Here is a 22,981-nt window from a genome sequence, read left to right as displayed (position 1 = left end):
GTTGTTGACTTGGATCATAATGTTGTCTTTTAAAAGCTCCAGGGTGTCAAAACGCACGTTTAATGGTCACAAATGATCATTTATAGTGCTAGAAAGGAAACTATTTACTGCAACAAATGCCTTTCTAGCACTATTAGACGACATTTATAGTGCTAAAATGATATTTGTGACCATTTAACGTAACGTTTTGACACCCTGAAGCTTTTAAAAGACAGCGATTTGATCAAAGTTAACAAGTTAACTGCTACATATCAGCATCATTTAATTATTAACTGACAGCAGGGGGTAACAGTGAAATAGTTTATCAACTAAAATAACATATTTGAGCTAAAGTAACTGTACAGTGCTAAAGGTTTAGAATAGTGAAACAAATCGGTTTTAGCACAAGCTCTTTTCTCACATATCACTGGCTAGAGGTTAGTGTTCTAAATATGCTTTCATGGTCACTGAACCTACTCTTCTCTCTATAGAAAACTACACCATCGAATTTGAGTGAGTTAAGGTTTAGAATAGTTAAACAAATCGGTTCTCACATAGAAATGGTTGGAGGTTAGCGTTCTTAATTTGCTTTCGCTTACTGGTTTAAATGTGTTGTTTAACCTCCAACCAAATGGCTTTGTCAGAAAAGAGCTTTTTGCTGCTGCTACAACCAATTTGTTTAACTATTCTAAACCTTAACTCACTCAAACTCGATGGTGTAGTTTTCTGTAGATAGAAGAGTATGGGTTCAATGACCATTTAAATAGAGAGAATATATTTCCCTTTCATAGAGTCTTGCCCATCACAAAGCCAAGAAACGTGTAACACGTTGAGGGCTGATCTTTAGCACTATTCAGTTAAACGTGGCGCCATAAGATTATGGGATAAGTGGAAAAAGGAGTTGACCAATTCAGCACGTTTTTTTCCCTAAGAATAGCAATCTACACCAACTCATTTTTGACTCAAAAATTGACTCACGTGGAAGAGGAAAAATTGGGAGGAAAAAAAAAGTAACAGTCTAGTCTACTCTATTAAATTATAAACCTCTCTAGTGATTGTTTGTCAAGTAAATTAAACTATATTCAAAGAAAGACAAAAAAGGCAATGGGTTGATAATTTCAAAAGTTGCAAACAACATTAAAATTTATAATAGAAACCCTTGATCGGGCTGAAGTGGTCAATGAATTCCATCAAAGAACAAACCTTCCACAATGGTGGGCGTCATAGGGTTGTTGCTCTGTCGCCGACTCGAAGGGGCTAAAGATTGACGCAGAGCTTTTTCGTTGTTAATTTATAGCAACACCGAGCAACATCCAACAACTCCGGTCCTTCTGGTTCATTCGAGAACTAAATTCAATTAAGATTCGTTCACGTAATCGAAGGCTTAACACACACAAATATATATATAGTAGGAAGATAACTTTGATAAATAACTTAAACCAACTATGTCAAAACTCTGGAACTCCAAATTTGAACTACTATAACAAGATCATTCTCTATAAAAAATAAAAAAATAAAAAAATAAAAAAAGTCAATCCATCAACACACAGAGTTTAATAGATAATCACAAATTATTCATTCAAAACTCATTTATTGTAAAGAATCAACCACTTAATATTTTTTTTTTTTGAAGGACAACCACTTAATATTATTACTCGTGATATAAACTATAGTCGATCAACCACTGTTACTCAAAATACAAACCATAATTCTTAAACTAGAGAATACAAAAGGGAAACTTCAAAACATTGTCACCAAAAATTAATCAGCAAATATTATTGACGTGAAACCTGGACAAGACGCACAGGTAGCAACAGAAACTAAATACAAAGGTGCCTTATGCCATCATAGACCGTGACCTAACTGCTGATCGCTTAAGGTGCAACCTAATAAAGGAAGGAGTGGATATGAGTTCTTTCCATGAATGAGTGACACACTTAAATCGAAGTAAAGTTTTCACAGGAAGGTAGGAAAGCACTTCCATGATGAGTTTTTCCGGAAAGATGGCTGGTGACTCCGCCGCGATTTTGGTGGTGAGAGACTGATGATTCATGGCTGAAAGATTGCAGTCGATATCGAACCCTAATAACTAAATACTACTTTTCGAGAAATAAATAGTTGATGTGGGGGTACCAGTCCAACAAGCAATATTTATAAGAATATATATTATGTTCGTGCAACGGATGAGAGCAATATTATACGGGAGAATCCTTATTTGAAGATTTGTTTTGTTTTTTTCTTTTTTAAATAAAGATTTGTTTTTTTTTTTAGGTAATTTGTTTTGTTTTTCTATGTACAGAAAAAATATTATAATTTTGTGTGCTAGGGTTCGTTTGTTACGAATTAAAATAAAAGTGATTTTTTTTTAAATATTATAATTCAGATTTTGGATTATTTTAGATTCTGATTTTTTCTAAAAACTGTAACAAACGGATACAATACACTTAAAAGTAATTATTTCTTTAAAAAAGCTGTAACATTGTTTTGCACGATGGTGTTCACGGCCGTTGGAAATGCTTACTTGACCAAATCAACGGTTTCTCAGTCAGCGATTTTATCACATGTTTACAATGCCAATCCAAAACATTGCGCGGGTTGACACAGCTAATGTTTGGCTCAAACATGTCCCACTTAAAATATCTTTATTTGTATGGTGTCTCTTCCACAACCGTCTTCCAACAAAGGATAATCTCATCACGAGGAGTATCATTCAAGTAGAAGCAAATGCCTGCTTAGGTGGTTGTGGGATTCAGGAGTCAGCAGATAACATTTTCATTACTTGCCGTCATTTCAATCAGTTACGGATGCAAATTTGTAATTGCCTTGGCATCTCTTTGGTCGGTTCTTTTGTGCTCACGATAATTTCCATCAATTCAGTCAGTTAGGTGGATTCCCCAGACAAACTCATCCGTTTCTAAAACTTATATGGTTCGCATGTGTTTGGACGATCTGGAAAGAAAGAAACAATCAGATATTCAGCAACCAATTTTTAGAGCTACCTCAATTGCTAGATTAAGTCAAATTACTTTCTTTTACATGGTTCAAGGCTAAATTGATAAACTTTTCTTACACTTATTATGAGTGGTTGAGGCACCCATTATTCGGGTGAAGGCTGGTTATCATGCATTTTTTATCTTATAATGTCAGGAGTTTGGGGAGTTTGGAAAAGAGGAAAGAATTGTACAGGTTATTTTGTGACAAAAAACCATTTATCATGTGTATTAAAGAAACGAAACAATTGGTTGTTTGGACGACTCTGTTGTATTGTCTAATTGTGGTGATTCTGGTTGCGATTATTCTTTTCAGCCTTCGGTTGGTGCGTGAGGTGGTTTGTTACCTATGAGGGATACTTCAGAAGTTGAAGTGTGGTTTACTACAAACATCGATCGTTTTTTGGCAATCAAGGCAGTTTGTTCAAAGTAAAAATGAACTTGTTTTTATTAATGTTTATGCTCTGTGTGACTTGGCAGTAAAACATGCTTTACGGGACCGACTCTCAGGTTTTTTTCATCAAACTAGAAAATTATAATCTTTGTTTATGTTGGGATTTCAATTCAGTTTGTCCAGTAGATTAACGGGAGAGTTGAGGGTCAATTTTTTGTCATATCGATTCTGATTTCTTTCTTTGTCCCATGAAGCATAGTTGAGCAATCTCATCATTTTCGGAGTCACTTTTTGTATAGGACACTTCATCGTCTTCCCATGCTATGTAAGCTCTCCTTCCTCTTGACTTATCGGATGAACTTGCTTTTTATTTACACTTGATCAAACCGGGACACTCACTTCTTAGATGACCCACCTTTCCGCATCCAAAGCAACTCAGGACATTTTCATCTTTACTAATTTCTCCTTTTGTTTGTGACCTTTTAGAGTTTGAGGAGTTTTTGTCGCTACGTCTGAACCCATGCTTTTTGATGTAGCGATTAAACCGTTTTACAAAGAGTACCATATCTTCTTCATTTGGTGATTCTCCGCCGGAATCATCCTCACTAATGATAGATGAACTTACCTTGGACGAAGAAGATTTAAACACAACCAGTTTCTTGTCTTTCAACTTGCCTTCTTCCTCACTAGATTTGAACCGGGTGATCTCATGCTCATGTTCCTTTAGCTTACCAAAGAGTGTGATCATGCTAAGATCATTGAGATTTTGCGATTCCTTGATAGCGGTAACCTTGGGCTGCCATTCCCTTGTCATACATCTCAAAATCTTATTAGTCCAATCTTGGTTTGAAATGTCCTTACCAAGGTTTTGCAACTTGTTAACAATACGAGTAAATCTCATTTGCATGGAGGAGATGGATTCACCATCCTCCATGCGAAAAATCTCATATGGTTGCACAAGGGTATTGATTTTTGATTATTTAACATCATCAGTTCCTTCATGAAGGGTTTCCAATGCATCCTAGATAGCTTTAGCAGTCTTACAATGAGAGACGGAATGATACTCATTAACTCCAAGAGAGGAAATGAGGATATTTTGCGCCTTCAAATCATATTGGACCTTCTTTTTGTCATCATCACCCAAATCGGTTTTGGCTTTTCTTGTGCCACACCGTTGACAACAACTTGCGGTTGAAACTGCCCGTTGACCACGGCGTCCCACACATCCATGTCCACCGATTGGATATGAACGCTCATGCATTTTTTCTAATAGTTGTAATTTTTGCCGTCGAGAATAGGTGCTTATACACCCCCTTGGGCTCCTTACTTGCCATATGGATCAACTCTTCCGGTAGTTAGCCGTTAAGAAGAGAACACACTTTATGATACCACTTGTTGGTCTATATGGCTAATAAGATTATAAGCTAGAAGGGGAGGAAGGGGAGGGGGGGGGGGGGGGGGGGGGGGGGGGGGGATGAATAGATTTTTGAAAAAGTTTTATGGAGTTTTGATAAAAAGTTATTTCAATTAAATTGACTATGTGAATTTTGTGTGAACAATCAAATTAATATACAGAAAGATGAAACTATGTGATAATAAGATCCATTGTAGAATTGAGAGATTCACAATACAAATCTTATTACAATCAGACTCTAATGTGTCTTGAACAAATTGCAAAACTTAGACAATTTCAAAATCAAACCTATATGAAAATTATACCAAGCTACCAATCAAAAATACAATGCATATAGAATTGAATAGAAATTGAACTCAATTGATCTTAAGCAAATTATTAAAACCTAATTCAAGGAATTAGGCTAACTTTCGATGAAAAACATCTTAGATCAATACAAGTTACTATCCTAACAATTATTCAATTAACATATGCAATATTGAAATGTAAAGAGGAGAGGGAAGAGAGATAACACCCTAATGATCAAATTAACTGATCACCAAATTAGAAACAAAGATGAGAAGTCATAATGATCAAATTAATTTCAACGCGAAGAGCCACTACTACAAAATTGGGAAAATATAGCGCCTCATAAATAGCGCTTTTAACATAAAGCGCTATAAATTAAAACATGGAGGTCTTAGCTAGCGCTTTTTTGAAAAAGCGCTATCTATCATTTTAAGTATATATAGCGCTTTGTATTGAAAGCGTCAGTATAGGCTAAATAAAAATAATAGTTATTTAAATAAAAAACATGATTAATCGTATATGGCACTTTTTATGAAAAGCGCTATATATAAATCAACCTTAAATAGCGCTTATAGGTTAAAAAAAGCGCTATTGTATGCTTGAGAAAGATAGCGCTTATAGGTTAAAAAAAGCGTCATTTTATTAACTGATTTAATGTACATTAACTAACAGGTCCCCTGTTCGATCCCCTGCATAGCATATTTCAAATATTTTTTTGAATTTTTATGAAAAATGGATTGCATCTTTCAAAAAAAAATGAAAAATGGATTGCAGTAACAAAGCACACCTTTTTTTTAAAAAAAAAAAATTTGGTACAAACCTTTTTTAATTCTTTTATCATATATATAACAAACCTTTGTTATGTATATTATATATAACAAACTAAATCTAAACTTTAAAAAAAAAAACAAATCTAAACTTTTTCCCAAAAAACAAATCCAAACTAAAAAAACAAATCAAATGTCCTGGTCCCACTAAATCCTACTTTTCCATAAATCCTACTTTGCACGTTGCGTTTTTTGTTTTTTTATTTATATTTGAAAAAAAAAACGCTTTATACACTAACAACAAAGCGTAACTTCTTTTTGTTATATACTCAAAAGTAACAAAGAATCCCAATTTTAATGGTGTTATATACTCAAAAGTAACAAAGAATCCCAATTTTAATGGAAATCCCTATTTTAATGCATCCTAAAGATAAAATAAAAACTATAACATAATTTTCATGAAGTTTGCGTTTTTTGTTTTTTTATTTATATTTGAAAAAAAAATGCTTTTTTTTGTTACACAAAAAAAAAAGCTTTATACACTAACAACAAAGCGTAACTTCTTTTTATTATATACTCAAAAGTAACAAAGAATCCCAATTTTAATGGAAATCCCTATTTTAATGCATCCTAAAGATAAAATAAAAACTATAGCATAATTTTCATTAAACGTATTTTTTAAAGCAATTAATAACATAACCCAAAACTACTTTACTCAAAACTTTCATTAGATCGTGTGCAGGAAATTCAGTCCAGAACCACCACCTCTATTGATTCATTCATCACCAACCACCTATATCTATCAATTCATTCATCACCATCACTCGCTTCCTTCGATCTATTCCAAAACCATAATCGTCTCTTTCGATTCTTTCCAGAACAACCACCTCTATCTCACTCTTAATTGCGGTGCATCATATCGTCGCTACCGTCGACCGGTTACAGCTTTTTCAATACTCAATTCTTCATCTCAGGTACCATCTTCATTCTTTCCTTACCTCAATTTAACTCAAATATTCTTTAATTTTTTCATATTTTCATCTGGATATTTTAGGTTTTCAAGGTTCAAACTAAATTTAAGACTTCACTGTTAGTGATTAGGATGAATTTGACAATCGAAAATTCAAAATTTTTGTTTGATGAATAATTACTGAAATTTGACAATTGTTTATTAAAGATTTTGGGTTTAATTAAACTCTACACAACTAGTAAGATGAATAATTTTTCTTTTGGTTCAATTTTTTTTTATATATATAAACAATAACACTTTTTGTGTGTGACTAGAATTATTTTCTAATAAACTAATTGAATGATGTGATAATATGATATACACTATGCATATGCCTTTTGTATAACCTACTAATCAATTCCATAATCATCCATCGTGACTTCTACATGGCATACCAAATAAACTAACTTATACAATTACTTATTATTTTATTTTTTTGTAGTGTCCTTGCCAAGAAAATGGTATAGATTGCGGGTACTTTGTGATGAGGTTTATGAAAGATATTCTCATTTCAAAACTAAATGAGATTCCAAAGTTGGTATGTTTTTTTATATTAAAGTATAATATCTATGTATAATTAAGTTTATTAAGTAACATGGTTATTTTTAATGTTATAATATATACAGTACATTGATGGTTTCAAGTGTGTGACATACTCAAAAGATAAACTAATAGAAATCTAAGAAGAATGGTGTCGGTTCATGATCAGCCTAAAAGTTATATGATTTTTTTTTATAATAAGGTGAGTTTAATGTTTCTAAATATATTTGCTAGAAGTGGTACGTAGTTGTTTTAATTTATAATCTTGCTTTGATTTCTACTCATGATCAGTAGTACTTTGAATTTATCTCTAATATAATATAGTGTTATTGCTTAATGGCGTTTTCTGGTATATATTCAGGTGGAGGAGAGTGAACGAAGTTTGGAAATGAATGATGATTTGCGTGCTTGTTTTGGATAAAAATGTTGAGAAGACCAAGAAGATAGATGAAGACTGCATGATACCATAGAAGATATTGATCTTTATGTCAACTAATTAGTTGTAACTCTTAGAGATATCGATGTTACCATATTAGAGGCTATACATTTCTGACTTTTATGCTATATATACATACATTTTTTATGATATGGTTATGTTTTATTCGATAAATAATAGTCTCAATTATAATGTGCCTAAATTATATACATTTCCCTTTAAATTTCAGACTTTATATATATATATATATATATATATATATATATATATATATATTACTTTAAATTAATAAAAAAAATGCTATCTGGAAAGGAATTTTTTTTGACAAAAATAAAATAAAATAAATGCTTTTCCTAGCGCTTTTTTTCCTTTATAAAGCGTTATCTAAACCTATTGTTACATAGCGCTTTTAAAACAAAAACGCTGTTTTTAAACTTGTCTTAGATGACGTTTATTTTTGAAAGCGCTGTCTAAGGATAACCTTTGCTAGCACTTTTTGACATAAAGCGCTATATAAACCCTGCTATAGCTAGCGCTTTATACAGAAAAAAAGCGCTATATTACCTTTACCAGCGCCATTTACAATAGCGCTTCAAAAGCGCTACCTAAAGCCAAAAAAAAGCGCTATATAAGCCCATTTTTGTAGTAGTGAGCGAAGATTTAATGGATCACCAATAAAAGACTACATTTCGCCCTTAATGGGTAATTGCACCCTAAATGGGTAAACATTGCACCATATAGGGTAAAGAGGCGCCCTCAAAGGGTAAAATCAATAAGGTTATCAGTTTAAGCAAGTATAATTATGAAATTTTGTTATAGTTAGAATTTCTTATAGTAGTAGTAGTATAAGGGAATCAGTTAGACTTGGAAGTTTTAATCTTGAGTAAATAGTCAATTAAATTGACTATTGGAATTTTGTGTGAAAAATATTGTGATATTGTTCTTCATGGAACTATTATCATAGGTAACAAAATTTTGTTTAAATTTGAAGATAACAAGAAACAAATTTTGTTTAAAAAAACAAACTTTAGTTTTCCAAATATATAGCATTAATGAGTTTTATTGAAAAATATAAGAATAATTGACAAATGGTATAATTGACAAATCATACCCTTAAAATACCAAAACGACAGTTAAATAGGAACGAAAAATTCATCCTAAAAAGACACTTAAAAAGAAACAGAGGGAGTATTACATTCATTTATTCTTCACTATTAAAGGTTCATTCGTTTGTTTATTCCTTACTTCCATAAATTTGTAAATTTTCAAACAAACTTCTCTTTTTTGTTAAAAAATTGGGAATTAGTTAGACTTGGATGTGATAAATCTGCAAAATGACGATAGAAGAATTAGTTAGGCTTGATAGTGATAAATCTGCAAAATGACGATATATTGAATTAGTTAGGCTTGGAAGATAAACTAAATTTTTTTTCTTCTTCAAAATATGAATAAATTAGTTTTTTAATTTTTAAGACGATGATTGAATCCATAAAATTAAAAAGATTACAAGTTTAACCGAGGATAATTATAATGTTTTACTAGAGTACGATTTTCTAATAGTTGTAGAAGAAGTTGGATTATCACTATTCTTCCTAATTACTCCCTCCGTTCCTTTTTAAGACTCCATGAATGTTCAAAAGGAAGAAAAAGTGGAAGACTCATTGTAACTGCTGATAGAGGTGAAGAGGGAGCAATAGTTGAAGACTCATTTGAAAAAATACAAGAACAAGATGACAATGAAGAAGAAGAAGTTTCATCAATATAATTTTTATATTGACTTAAAATAATTAAAAATATGTACACATTATTTAGAAAATTGACAATTGTTTGTTATGAGAGAGTGAGATATTGTTACGACAGAAACATAACATAAATTTATTGGAAAGATAAAGTTTCTGCAAAAAAATAATAATTTATTGACGGATTAAAATGAGGGTATAATAGGAAGAAAATGTGCAAAAATACACATCGTTAATTTAGTGTTAATTTTTTAAAAAGACACTTAAAAAAGAACAGAAGGAGTATGTTGTCTGTAAGATGTAAGAAAAGATCAGGAGTTTTGTGTTACCGAATTCTCAGGAGTTTTGTGTATATATCATATTAGTTTTTTTTTTTTTTTTGAAAGGACTCGTATTTTTTTTTTTTTGAGTTTGTTTATCGTAAAAATCTTCTTTTAATTATTTGGGTTTTTTTTGGTAGATATTTAATTATTTGGTTTGTTCGAACACAACTATACAAAACAAATTTTTTGTTACAAAATTAACTTAATTCTTTTTTACTTTTTTTTTTGTATCGAAAAGACACAAAATAGTAAAAAAATTTAAAGCATCAAATGATTAGAATTGTGTTATTGATAGAAATAGAGTAGTAATCAGAGAATATACTATCGGTGTTTATTGTTTACTAAGTACTCCTCTGTTCCTTTTTAGTTGTCACATTTTGACTTTTTACACAAACCAAAACAACAAATACTTTTACTACTTTTGATACAACAATTTATATTTTTCCTATAATAACCTTAATCATTTAATACTTCATTTCATACATTTCTCTCTCTGCAATAAATATATAGAGGTAATATAGATAAAGCCACAATTAATGATACTTTGAACTTTGAAAATGACAGTTAATTAGAAACAAAAATTGTATGCAAAAGTGACAATTATAAAGGAACGGAGGAAGTAACATTTAACATTCTAAGAACATCCACATTGGAGACACTCAATTGTGAGGACTTAAACGGAACTGCCTGAGATTTCTTAATACTGCTAGTATTGGCCCATGGCGATAGTAGGATAAAATTCAGACTGAGTCAGATTTTTTGAAGGTGTTATTTTTGTCCCCAGATTTCATGTAACAACTAGATATTTAGAATTGTGTTATTGTTGTAGTTTGTTTTAATTATCAGTTTTTTTTTTTGTGGTGTCTGGGGTTCGAACCCCAGACTTGCATATATTATGCATTGTACTTACCAACTGAGTCAAGCTGGGGATCATAAAATAAAAGGCACAAAAAATATAATTTTGATGACGTGTCAAATAATTAAAATGACTTAAGATTGTATTTTTGGTAGTTATTAAGTTTCATATATTATATAATAGATTTGGGAAGAAAATAACTCGTATATATCATATTAGTTTGTTACTCAAATGATTTATTCAAAAGATTTAGTTTAAAAGATTTGATTCGATCATCATATATATATATATAAAACAAACCCAACACCTTCCCATAATAACCTAAACCTAATTCAAAGAAGCATCAGATTTCAACTTTGCTATAAGCACAAAATCATGAGTTCTTCATTGATTACTACCAGTGAACCTCGTAAACGTCTTATTATAAAGATTTCTTATCCTAAAAAGCATGCTATAGCTAGTTCACTCATTGATGATTCTATGGATGATCACTCTCAAGGATCAGCTAGCAAGAGGAGAAAGATGGAAGATCATGCAAAGCCAATTGTCACTGGCTATTGGCTTGATTCAACAATATCTTTGTCTCAACATAAGAAGAACAACGTTGTTGATACCAACCAGAACAACAAAAAAGAACACTCCAACAAAGCAGCAACAACAACAACAACAACAACTGTTTCTTCAGGTAATGATACAAGTACACCTTCTGTTGTCAAAGATCACCCAAGGACTGAAAAATATGGCTTAAAGAAGAATGGCGATGGTGCAGAATTGATGATGAATAAAGAGAAGAAAACCCCAATGGAGCGTTATAAAAGGATGCAATGTTGGGCGATAGTGAGTAGAATGATAACCGGAAGAGATGGATGGGCTTTGAAAAACCCTCTTGATCTCAAGTTTTTGAAGAACAAATCATCGAAGACGTCCGATAAATTGAAGGCAATTGGATTAAAAGATATTGAAGCCAAGCTGAAATTTTATTCAACACCGGATGAGTTTGCCGAGGATATGAGGTCTGTGTTCTATCATGGATGGCTTTATCCTCAAAGGGATGTTGTTCACAAAATTGCTATGAGGCTTAGTGATATTTTTGAGAACAAGTGGAAGTCTTTGAAAGAGAGTTGGGCACTTGAGGATAGAAGACTCAACAAGATTCATAAGAGGAAGAAGATTGTGTACCAGAAATCATGTGATAGTGGGAAGGATCATAGTTTGAGCAAGATACTTAATGATCAAAGCAACATGTTTGCTTTGTATCAAAGAAATTACTAGAGATAAAAGAAACATTATTGTTTTGTTCAGTTTAGAATATTTCTCTGAGTATCTCTATGTTCTCAATTTGTATCAATGAAATTACTTGAAATAAAACAAGCATTTTCATGTTCTCATTAATTAAACTTGTTGCCTAATTATGATTTTGTTATGATTTTTACCATTATGATACTTAATGTTTTATGTTTATAGTCTTGGAGCGTACCTAGATAATATACTTGTTTCTTATAAACTTTAAAGATACATAACTTCCTTCTTATAAACTTCCTTCACTGTACTCCTTGTAGCAATTTATACAACAAGATATAAATTACATTGATATTTAAAAGTTAATTAAAATTTTAGGTAGCAAATTAAATCTTTTGAAAATTTTCTTAATAAAAAACTAAAAAGTAACACAATTTTAGGAGTTTTAACCAATTATTCACTTCAGGCTCTATTCAATTCAAGTTATAAACTTCTTTCTGATAAAAAGTAATTTCAATTAAATTGACTATTGGAGTTTTGCGTGAACAATCAAAACAATATACAAAAAGATGAAACTCTGTGATAATAAGATCCAATGTAGAATTGAGATATTCACATTACAAATCTTTTTACAATCAAACTTTAATGTGTCTTGAACAATTTGCAAAACTTAGACAATTTCAAAACCAAACCTATATATGAAAATTATACCAAGCTATCAATAAAAAATACAGTGCATATAGAATTGAAGAATTAAATAGAAATTGTACTCAATTGATCTTAAGCAAATTATTAAAACCTAATTCAACGAATTAGGTTAATGAAAAAAACTTAGATCAATACAAGCTATTATCCTAACAATGATTCAATTAACATATGCAATATTGAAAAGTAAAGAGGATAGGGAAGAGAGACAACACCAATATTTTTATAGTAGTTCGCTCTTTCTCGTCCTTGCTAGAGATACATCTACTCTTATTGATGATGTACACGCCTTCACCAAGGTCATCCACTAATAGTAACATTGTTGAATACAATGTGTTTACAAGAGTTCCTTGAAATTAAACCTAATTCTTCAATTGTAACGCCCTATTTTTATTACTTATTTATTTATTTGAGTTTAGAGTCTTTTCCGTTATAATTTAATTAATATGTTTGATAAGTGATATTTTTATTATTATGTGTTGATATTTATTAGTAGCCCCTATTTTATTATTTAGTGGAGAAATATATTCAGTGGAAGAATATATTTAGTGGAAGTATATATGTAGTGGAAGTATATATCTAGTGGAGAAATATATTTAGTGCAAGAATATATTTAGTGGAAGTATATATTTAGTGGAGAAATATAATTATTTAGAATAATGAGGCTTTGGGGAAGAATTGGAATTAAGAGAAAATAAACAGGTTAAGGATGTTAGTTTTCTAATGCCGTTGGTCTGATGTCAAAAAGATTTATAAAACTTGAGTTATGGTAATTAAAACGCAACTCTCAACTTTTCGATAATACGATTTTTTTACGATTTTCTCTCCTAGGGTTTTCCGCCGCCCCTCTGTGAGAGTTTGGTGTCGATCAGATTGAACGTTTTCTCATTCTTGATCGTTTGTGTTTGGTTCCCCATCGCTTTGATTGTTTGTTCTCCTTGTGTCATGGCTGATTTCCTGTTCGGCTGTGGTTAGTCTTCTGTTCTTTCTGTTCGGGTTCTGATAATTTTCTTCAATCTGGATCGATAGATAAAGGCAAGAGTTCTCTGGTATCCTCTGTTATTTTGTTTCATTGTTTCTGAAAGTATTTGTTAAGCGTTAAGGATTCTGTTTTCCTGTCTAATCGCAACCTAATCGCCGCAACTCGCGATAATCCAACTCACCGGCCATCGTTACTTTTTTCGTCGTGCTAAGTTGATACGATACTCTCAATCTTTCCGTTGGTGTGTCTCCGTTGTTGTCTCGCCGCCGTACTGTAACGTCCTTTGTGAAAATTCATTGATTTCATCTTGTGTATTGTGTTTGTCTCCCCCACCGTTTGCTTTAGTCTGGATTCCCATTTTTGAATTTGTTTGCTATGTCACGTGTTTTCCTTTATTTGGCTTGATTAACTATTCACATAAGACAAAGGTTTCTTTGATTTTTTTGTATACTTTTGTGGTCAAAGGTACGGTTTGGCTTTGGTTTAATGTATGTTTGATAAGAGTTTTGCCGTTGTCTTATGTCCTTCCAGTCTTGTTTACATCAATTCAAGTGCAACACATAATGAGTGTTATCAGTTGGAACTGTCGGGGTTTAGGTAGCCCGAGTACAATTCCTAATTTAAAGTACCTTGTTCGGACCTAAAAACCGAATGCAATAATCCTATCTGAAACAATGACAACGTCTAATAAAATTGATGAATTGAAACATATGTTGACTTTTGATTACTGTTTTTCTGTTGGAGGTGGTTTGGCTTGTCTATGGACTAAGAATTTTGATTGTACTATCACGAATTTCTCCCAAAATCATATTGATATGGAGGTGAATGACTCTTTGAGAGGAAGATGGAGGCTAACTGGTTTCTATGGTATGCCAGAAGGAGGAAGGAGGAGAGAGTCTTGGAATTTACTTCGGCAATTATCCAATCTTTCTCAACTTCCTTGGTGTATTATTGGAGATTTTAATGATATTATATCCGCTGATGAAAAGAAAGGAAGGTCAGATCGTCAACCATGGCTTATTCAAGGTTTCCGGCAAGCTGTCTTGGATGCTGGACTTGCTGATATTCATATGGATGGTTATGCTTTCACTTGGTTTAAAAGCCTCGGAACTGATCGAGATGTGGAGGAGAAATTAGATAGAGCTATGGCAAATGATAGTTGGTTCGACAAATTTCAGAATGCAAAACTTGAATGTCTTACTACCACTTCCTCTGATCACTATCCTCTTTGGCTAGATTGTGCTCCGCAGCCTACTCCTAGTTGTGGTCTACGTCGTTTTCGCTTTGAGAATGCGTGGCTTGTTGAACCCGAATTTGGACCTTTTGTTTCTCAAAGATGGCAAGGTTATGGTACTCGTCCTCTTGTGAATAAACTCAAACAATGTGCGTTGGACCTATCTAAATGGAGCATGAATGGTAATCAAAACACTCGACAAGAGATCCGCAAGACTCAACGTAAGCTTGAAGCTGTCCGTTCGCATGTGGATGCCTCAAATGTGAGTTATTTCAACATGTTACGGCATAGGTTGGATAAATTATTAATCAAGGATGATATTTTTTGGAAACAGCGTGCTAAGACATTTTGGTACCGTGAGGGAGACCTTAATACGAAGTTTTTCCATGCGGCAGCCAGCACTAGAAGAAAGCTAAATAGAATTGTACATCTGGAAGATGAGAATGGTTTTCAATGTCGGTCTGAAGATGGTCTAAAGCATATTGCGCGTGATTATTTCATGCATCTCTTTCAAAAAACACCGAGTTCGCGTGTAAGTGTCATTAATTTGGTTCCAACTTCAATCACCGGGGATGACAATGATATGTTACTTGCGGCCTTCACCCTAGAGGAGTTCAAACAAGCAGCTTTTTCCATGCAAGCAGATAAATGTCCAGGGCCGGATGGTTTTAACCCAGGTTTCTATCAACATTTTTGGGACACTTGTGGTCATGAAGTTTATCAGGCAGGTTGTCATTGGCTAGAAAGTGGTGCTTTCCCACCACATGTCAATTCTACTAATATTACACTTATTCCAAAGGGTGATTCACAGACTTCCATGAAAGATTGGCGGCCTATTGCTCTCTGCAATGTTGTGTATAAAAGTGTAGCCAAGGTGCTTGCTAATAGGCTTAAACAAGTGCTCGATAAGTGCATTTCTATTAATCAGTTAGCTTTTGTCCCAGGTCGATCCATTTTAGACAATGCCATGGTGGCTATTGAAATTGTACACTATATGAAGGCCAAGGCTAAAGGAAAGAGTGGGGATGTTGCACTTAAGTTGGACATTAGTAAAGCTTATGATAGATTGGATTGGGATTATTTACGAGATATCATGATTCAAATGGGTTTCTCATCTCGTTGGGTTAGCTGGATTATGCTTTGTGTTGAGACGGTTGATTACTCGATCTTGGTTAATGGAGCATCGGTGGGTCCTATTGTACCAGGGCGCGGCCTTCGTCAAGGTGATCCCCTTTCACCTTATTTGTTCATCATTTGTGCTGAAGGTCTTTCCTCCCTTATTCGTGAAGCTGAACGTCGTAATGACATTAGAGGTACTATGATATGCACAGATGCACCAGTCATTTCTCACCTTCTCTTTGCAGATGATTGTTTTCTTTTCTTTAGAGCTTGTGAAAGTGAGGCTGTTTGTATGAAAAATATCTTGGCTACTTATGAAGAAGCTTCGGGGCAGGCCATTAATCTCCAGAAGTCAGAATTATTTTGTAGTCGCAATACTCCAGATGATTTGAAGAATCTCATTGCTACTACTCTAGGTGTTCGTCAAGTGTTGGGAACAGGTAAATATCTTGGGCTACCATCTGTGATTGGACGTAGCAAACATGCAACATTTAAATTTATTAAGGATCGTATATGGAAAAAAATTAGCTCTTGGAGTAGTCGTTGTCTCTCGCAGGCTGGAAGGGAGGTTCTCATTAAGTCTGTTTTGCAATCTATCCCTTCTTATGTGATGAGTATTTTCCTTCTTCCGGGATCCCTTATTAATGAGATCGAGAAAATGTTAAACTCCTTCTGGTGGGGTCATAATTCAGCGAATTCTAGAGGATTGCATTGGTTATCTTGGGAACGCCTTTCAGTTCCTAAGGTGTTTGGAGGTATGGGTTTTAAGGGCCTTAAGGCTTTTAATATGGCTATGGTTGGTAAGCAGGCTTGGAAGTTGGTTTCTTCTCCAGAGTCTCTAATCACTCGTTTACTCAAAGCTAAATATTTTTCTCGAAGTGATTATTTTGGAGCTAGCTTAGGCCATAATCCTAGTTATGTTTGGCGTAGCATATGGAGTGTCAAAGATGTGATTCGTCGTGGTTTTCAGTGGAGTATAGGCACAGGAGAACGCATTCCAGTTTGGGATCACCCATGGCTCAGTAATGCTGCACGAATTTTACCTTCTACTCGTCAACATTTGGATTGGCCATCTATGACTGTTTCTGACTTGTTGGTTACACCCTATAAGCAATGGAATATGAATCTAATTAATGCTTTTTTTGACAATGCTACTGCAAGAAATATTTTTAATACTCTGTTATTCCCATCGGTAACTCATGATGTGCCTGTTTGGCAATTCGAGAGGGATGGTGCTTATTCAGTTAAAAGTGCTTACAAGGATATTCTGAATCATGATGTGGCAGTTATACAGCATCGTGTACCGGGTAACTGGAATTGTATTTGGAGTTTAAAATTGCCCCCGAAGGTCAAAAATTTCCTATGGAGAGCTTGTCGTAATTGTTTGCCCACAAGAATCCGATTGCAATCAAAAGGAGTTCAATGTACTGATAGGTGTGCAGTGTGTGATGATTTTGGTGAGGATAGCACCCATTTATTCTTTATGTGTAATAAAAGCATGATTTGTTGGCAGCGTAGTGGTTTATGGAGTATTTTGATGGCTGTTTTTGATATTGATGCAAGCTTTCCAACCAATGTGTTTGCTATCTTACAACACCTGGACCAACAGCAAAAACAAGTTTTTAGTGTGACCCTCTGGAGTATATGGAAGCATCGAAACAATAAGGTATGGAATAATGTTACTGAAACAGCTCAAGCTATTTGTGCTCGTGCAGGATCTCTTCTTACTATTTGGAGGAATGCTCAGACTATTCGTCATCCTATCCCTCAGCATCCTGCTACCCCGAATGACTTGAAGTGGATTAAACCAAGTCCCGGCAGATTTAAATGTAATGTTGATGCGGCCTTTTCTCAAGCTCGGAATCGGGTTGGCATTAGTGTGTGTATTCGAGATGATGAAGGTCGTTATGTGTTAGCCAAGACTGAATGGATGACCCCGCTTCTTGATGTGGATTTGGGCGAGGCTTTAGGTTTATTATCAGCTATGTATTGGGTTCGCGATCTGCAGCTGGGTATTGTGGATTTTGAACTTGATTCCAAAACTGTGGTAGATAGTCTTTATGGTAGTAAAAGTGGTGTCTCTAATTTTAGTGCAGTAATCAATGACTGTAGACGCTTATTAGCTTCTGATTTAGTAACCTCTGATGTTAGGTTTATTCGGAGACAAGCCAACGAAGTCGCTCATAGCTTTGCTAGAGTGGCTTTGCGTCATGCTAGTTTCCATATTCATATTAGGATTCCATCTTGTATCTCTACTATTATTATGAATGAAATTCAATAAGTTTCTTCTTGTCAAAAAAAAAAAAAACTTGAGTTGTGGTCAAATTACTGCACGTAGGTCACAGTGAATTTTTATGTACTTTCTGCACAACTTTTTCAAATTTGAAACGAAAACTGGTATTGATTGGTACATAATTAGTCTTAGGTGTAAACACAAAATTTGTAGGTATGGAGGTGAGTTTTGTAATGCCGTTGGTCTGACGTCAAAACAATTTATAGAACTTGAGTTATGGTTAAATTACTGCACGTAGGTCACAGTGAATTTTTATGGACTTTTTGCACAACTTTTTCGAATTTGAAACGAAAACTGGTATTGATCGGTACAGAATTGGCCTTGGGTGTAAACATGAAAGTTTTAGATAATTTTGTTAGCTTTCCAGTGGCTTTGATTTGACGTGAAAATGAATTTTAGTGTTTGAGTTATGATGAAAATACTCCGAGGAGGTCTTAGCGAAATTGTACGGTGACAACATTCTCTGTTTCATGTTTTTGCGTCTTTTTCACACGTCTCTGTTTTAAATTGGTCTTTGGTATAAACATGAAAGTTGTTGATAATTGTGATATCTTTCTAGTATCCTTGGTTTGACATGGAAATATGTTATGTATAATTTATTATGTTTTTACAAAATTGCATGATGAATTGTTGATGTTTGAATACGATGTTATATGATGAATTGTTGATGTTTGAATATAATATTAACGATGATCTGTGAAGTTGTTATAAGATGATTTAATGTTGTTACTAATGATATATATATATATATATATATATATATATATATATATATATAATCGTATATGCATTATGTGAATTATAAGTGATGTTTTGAGACGATGATTACATTTTGATATTTTTATATCTTGAGATTGTTGATGTGCTGCCATGTTGCTGTTTACTATTGATTAAAGCTGCATGTGTTGGTCTAAGATGTGAGATGTTGATCCAAATTATTGGAGTCATATAAGACATTCATGTTGTCTAAGTTGTAAGATGTTGAGTCCATGCATACTCATTTAAAGACGAGGGCTCATGCCCTAGGAGCTTTTGGTCAATAGCGACGAGGGCTCATACCCTAGGAGTATATTTATGCTCAAAAGCGACGAGGGCTTATGCCCTAGAATGGTATCACATGCATGAGTAAAATGATAGAGTTGCATAGTCGAGTTAAGTTGCATTGTCGAGTCAAGTTGTTAAGTTGATTTATGAAGTTGATATTGATGTTGATTATGAAGTTGATTATGATGATGATAATGATGCTACATGACCATTGTTATGATATGTTGATGATGTTTATGTTGTTAAATATAATTGTTGAATTATATGCTTAACATTATTGTTTGTGAATCTCACCCCTTCTGCTTGGAAATGTTGGTCTTCGTATGAGTAACTTGCATGTGATCGAGAATAAGTAGTTGTTGATTGCTGTCGTGAGTGGCTATCTCTCACTGTGTCTTTAGGTGCTCTGATATGTAACGGGATGGGAACTTTTGTGGCTATTTTCTATTCCTTACGTACTGCTTATGATTTTACATGCCTATGATTTCGTTTTTGGATTATTACGAGATGTTTTGATGAGGCCTTCGTGCCAAGATTAATTATGTTGTTGAATTAAAATCCGCTGCGAAGTTTTTGAATATTTATGTTGACCAATTTATGAAGGATGAATTGTTATTTATTCCATTTATGATTTTATGAAAAGAAGTGTGACATTCCGTTGATGTTGAATGACTCTGATTTATATGTGAAATTTTTATGTTGGGAAAACGGGGTGTTACATCAACCCCTATGCAAACACTCCCCCAAACTTAAAATAACATTTGAATTTGGTGCTCCTTGAATCTTCGAATCCTTGATTACCCGTGCACCCCTTCGAACTCTTCACTCAAGTCTTCGATGTTATGTCCAGTAAATGAATCCCCTTTGACTTCAAGAACAATTAGAAAGACCCCCAAGACCTTTGGAGGTGGAATGAGATTATTCACTTCACTCTGGAGCCTTGATTAAGTCCAACCAATCTCCTTGAAAGAACCAACTTACAATCCCTACCAGCACCCTAGCAAATCAATGTGACTCATTGTTCAAAGTGATTATAAGAAAAAGTGTTTAATCTTGAAGAATTTATGGACAAAGAGTTTTTGAGACCTAGAGAGAATAGATGCAAATGATTCAATAATTTGGGAGTTATGAGGAGGAGAGTATATATAGAGAGGAGTGACAAGAGTAAATTTTCGCACAAAAAGAACATAGTGAATCGATTCACTAAATGAGTGAATCGATTCATACAGCAAAAATACAAGCCAGAGATACATGAAGAATGATACGATTCAGTGGAAGTGTGAATTGATTCAAGTGATCCCAAGATGAAGAATGATGCGATTCAACCTTTCGTTGAATCAATTCAGTGCAAGCTAGAAGAGTTTTATGATGCGATTCAAACTGTGATGAATCGATTCACATATGATACGACTCAAAAAGGTGGTGAATCGTTTCATTTGAAGTCAGAAACTTCAGATGATACGATTCAAGGTATGTTGAATCGATTCAACCAGTGAAAAGATGAAATATGACAATATTTCAAGTGAGCAAGTAATGCACACGACACAACTGAATCCCAAGACCAAGAGACATAGATGTTGGGTGCTTTAACATGCTAAATACTAGACAATAAAAACTATAAACAGAACTAAAGAACATCATCAAAAACATATAAAGTAAAATTATGTAGGCTTCAATCTCCCCCTTTTTGATGATGCCAAACAGTTGTTGATGTCAAACAGTTGTTGATGATTGCTCCCTCTGACATATAGCATAGAGAAAAACGAAAAAGCGAAACATCAAGAAGGAAAAGTAACACGGAACATCAACATATTTCTCCCCCTTTGACAACGTCAAAAAGGATTAGTATTCAACAAAACTTAAAATATATAGAAACAAGGAACAACACAAGTGACAATTGCAATTGAACACTAGTGAAACATGCAAATGAAGGCACAAAGAAGAAAATATACGTATGCGAGAAACAACCAAAAAATAAATAAAAAGAAGCTCTTGCTTATTTAAGGCAAGAAGTATCCAAGATACCTAGTTCCCTACGAGTCTTGAGAAAAGACTCGAATGGTAGAGGTTTTATAAAAATGTCAGCAAGTTGACTTTTAGTGCCAACATACTCAAACATTACATCCTTCTATTCAACATGATCCCTAAGAAAATGATGCCAAATCTCAATATGTTTAGTCCTTGAATATAATACTGGGTTTTTGGTAAGATTAATAGCACTAGTGTTGTCACATTTGATTGGAACACAACCTAGTTTTAAATCATAGGCAATGAGTTGTTGTTTGATCCATAAAATTTAAGAGCAACAACTCCCGCGGGCTGCCACATATTCAGCCTCAGTGGTAGAAAGAGCAACACTATGTTGCTTTTTACTATGCCACGAGATTGAACAATTTCCAAACAAATGACACGTACCACTTGTGTTTTTCCGATCCGATTTGCAACCGGCAAAGTCTGAATCCGAAAACCTGACTAAACAACAAGAACTCCCCCTTGGATACCACAATCCATAGTTAATGGTGCCACTCAAATATCTTAAAATCCTTTTTACAATTTTTAAATGTGATTCCTTAGGGGAGGCTTGATATCTAGCATACATACATACAAATATTAAACATAATGTCGGGTTTACTTGCGGTTAAATAAAACAAGGAACCGATCATACCTCAGTATTTCATACCATATACCTTAATGCCAAATTCATCTTTGTCAATTGATAATGTTGAAGCCATAGGAGTTGCAATGGACTTACAATCTTGCATGTCGAACTTCTTGAGTAATTCTAGTGCATACTTTGTTTGACCTATGAAGATGCCGTCACGGGTTTGCTTTATTTGAAGACCAAGGAAGAAGGTAAGCTCTCCCATGAGAGACATCTCAAACTCTCCCTGCATCAACTTAGAGAACTGTTGACACCCGATTCAAATCCGGTTTTAAGTTTTTGACATAATATGGCCGGTTTTGGTTTTAAGTATTTGGGCTGGGCTTGTCAAATATGGATCAGGTTTGGTTTGTGATTTGGTTGAGGTTAACCAATTCTTTTGCACACCGCTAATAATTTGAAGAAAACACCTCTTTTGAATTCCATAATTCAAACCATTTTTTTCACGATTTTTGGATTATTATTATCCCAGTCTCCTAAAAAAGCTATAAAACAATCACAAGTTGTCCTGGTTCATCCAAATATAGTCTCAACACAATTTAGAAAATAAAATCTAAAAAAGCAAATATCAGTTTGTATTATATAATATGTAAGGTACCAAACCCCGCAAAGACTAGTAGGCAGTTCAGATTATATAATTTGAAGCTTTAAACATAAATTAAAAACATAATTTATCCAAACCGTACAACACAGTCAGAAAACTATTGTGCAACCCTACCATCCCTCCGCCTTAGACGATAATTTATCCCTCCCCGAACCTCATGCAAGAATTTCTCCAAACGCAATCACGTTGGACTTCCTATCTCCACATGCCCACTAGCCATTATCCCTTAGATATGGTCAATATGAACATCAACAATGAATTGTTGGAGTTGACAATTCAAGTTAAGCTTGGGATAGTATTTTTCAACAAGAGTGCAAACAATATCAATGTTAAAAGCTTTATAAGTATCCTTATGAGCCAAAGC

The 22,981-nt window shown here is 33.8% G+C and overlaps 1 protein-coding gene and 1 long non-coding RNA gene across 2 annotated transcripts; both read left to right on the top strand.

Annotated features, from left to right (window-relative positions):
• Positions 1-6,709: 6,709 nt before the first annotated feature.
• LOC146907212 (uncharacterized) lies at positions 6,710-7,967 on the top strand. The gene is made up of 4 exons (XR_015018680.1): positions 6,710-6,806; positions 7,284-7,379; positions 7,468-7,583; positions 7,743-7,967. It is a non-coding gene; the product is annotated as an uncharacterized LOC146907212 (long non-coding RNA).
• Positions 7,968-11,088: 3,121 nt separating this feature from the next.
• Positions 11,089-12,016, top strand: LOC146907211 (uncharacterized). Its single transcript, XM_085730259.1, has one exon. It carries the CDS (start codon positions 11,111-11,113, stop codon positions 12,005-12,007), a length of 897 nt encoding a protein of 298 aa, XP_085586385.1. The 5' UTR covers positions 11,089-11,110; the 3' UTR covers positions 12,008-12,016.
• The last annotated feature ends 10,965 nt before the right edge of the window (positions 12,017-22,981 follow it).

Source organism: Medicago sativa, chromosome 7, assembly GCF_051527215.1.
Source record: "Medicago sativa cultivar Bolivia chromosome 7, Bolivia_mono, whole genome shotgun sequence".
NCBI lineage: Eukaryota > Viridiplantae > Streptophyta > Magnoliopsida > Fabales > Fabaceae > Medicago > Medicago sativa.
This window is presented reverse-complemented; position numbering and strand designations above follow the sequence as displayed.

Excerpts from the sequence above, each read along its gene's own strand:
- LOC146907211 (XM_085730259.1), top strand. The coding sequence starts at position 11,111 with ATGAGTTCTTCATTGATTACTACCAGTGAACCTCGTAAACGTCTTATT.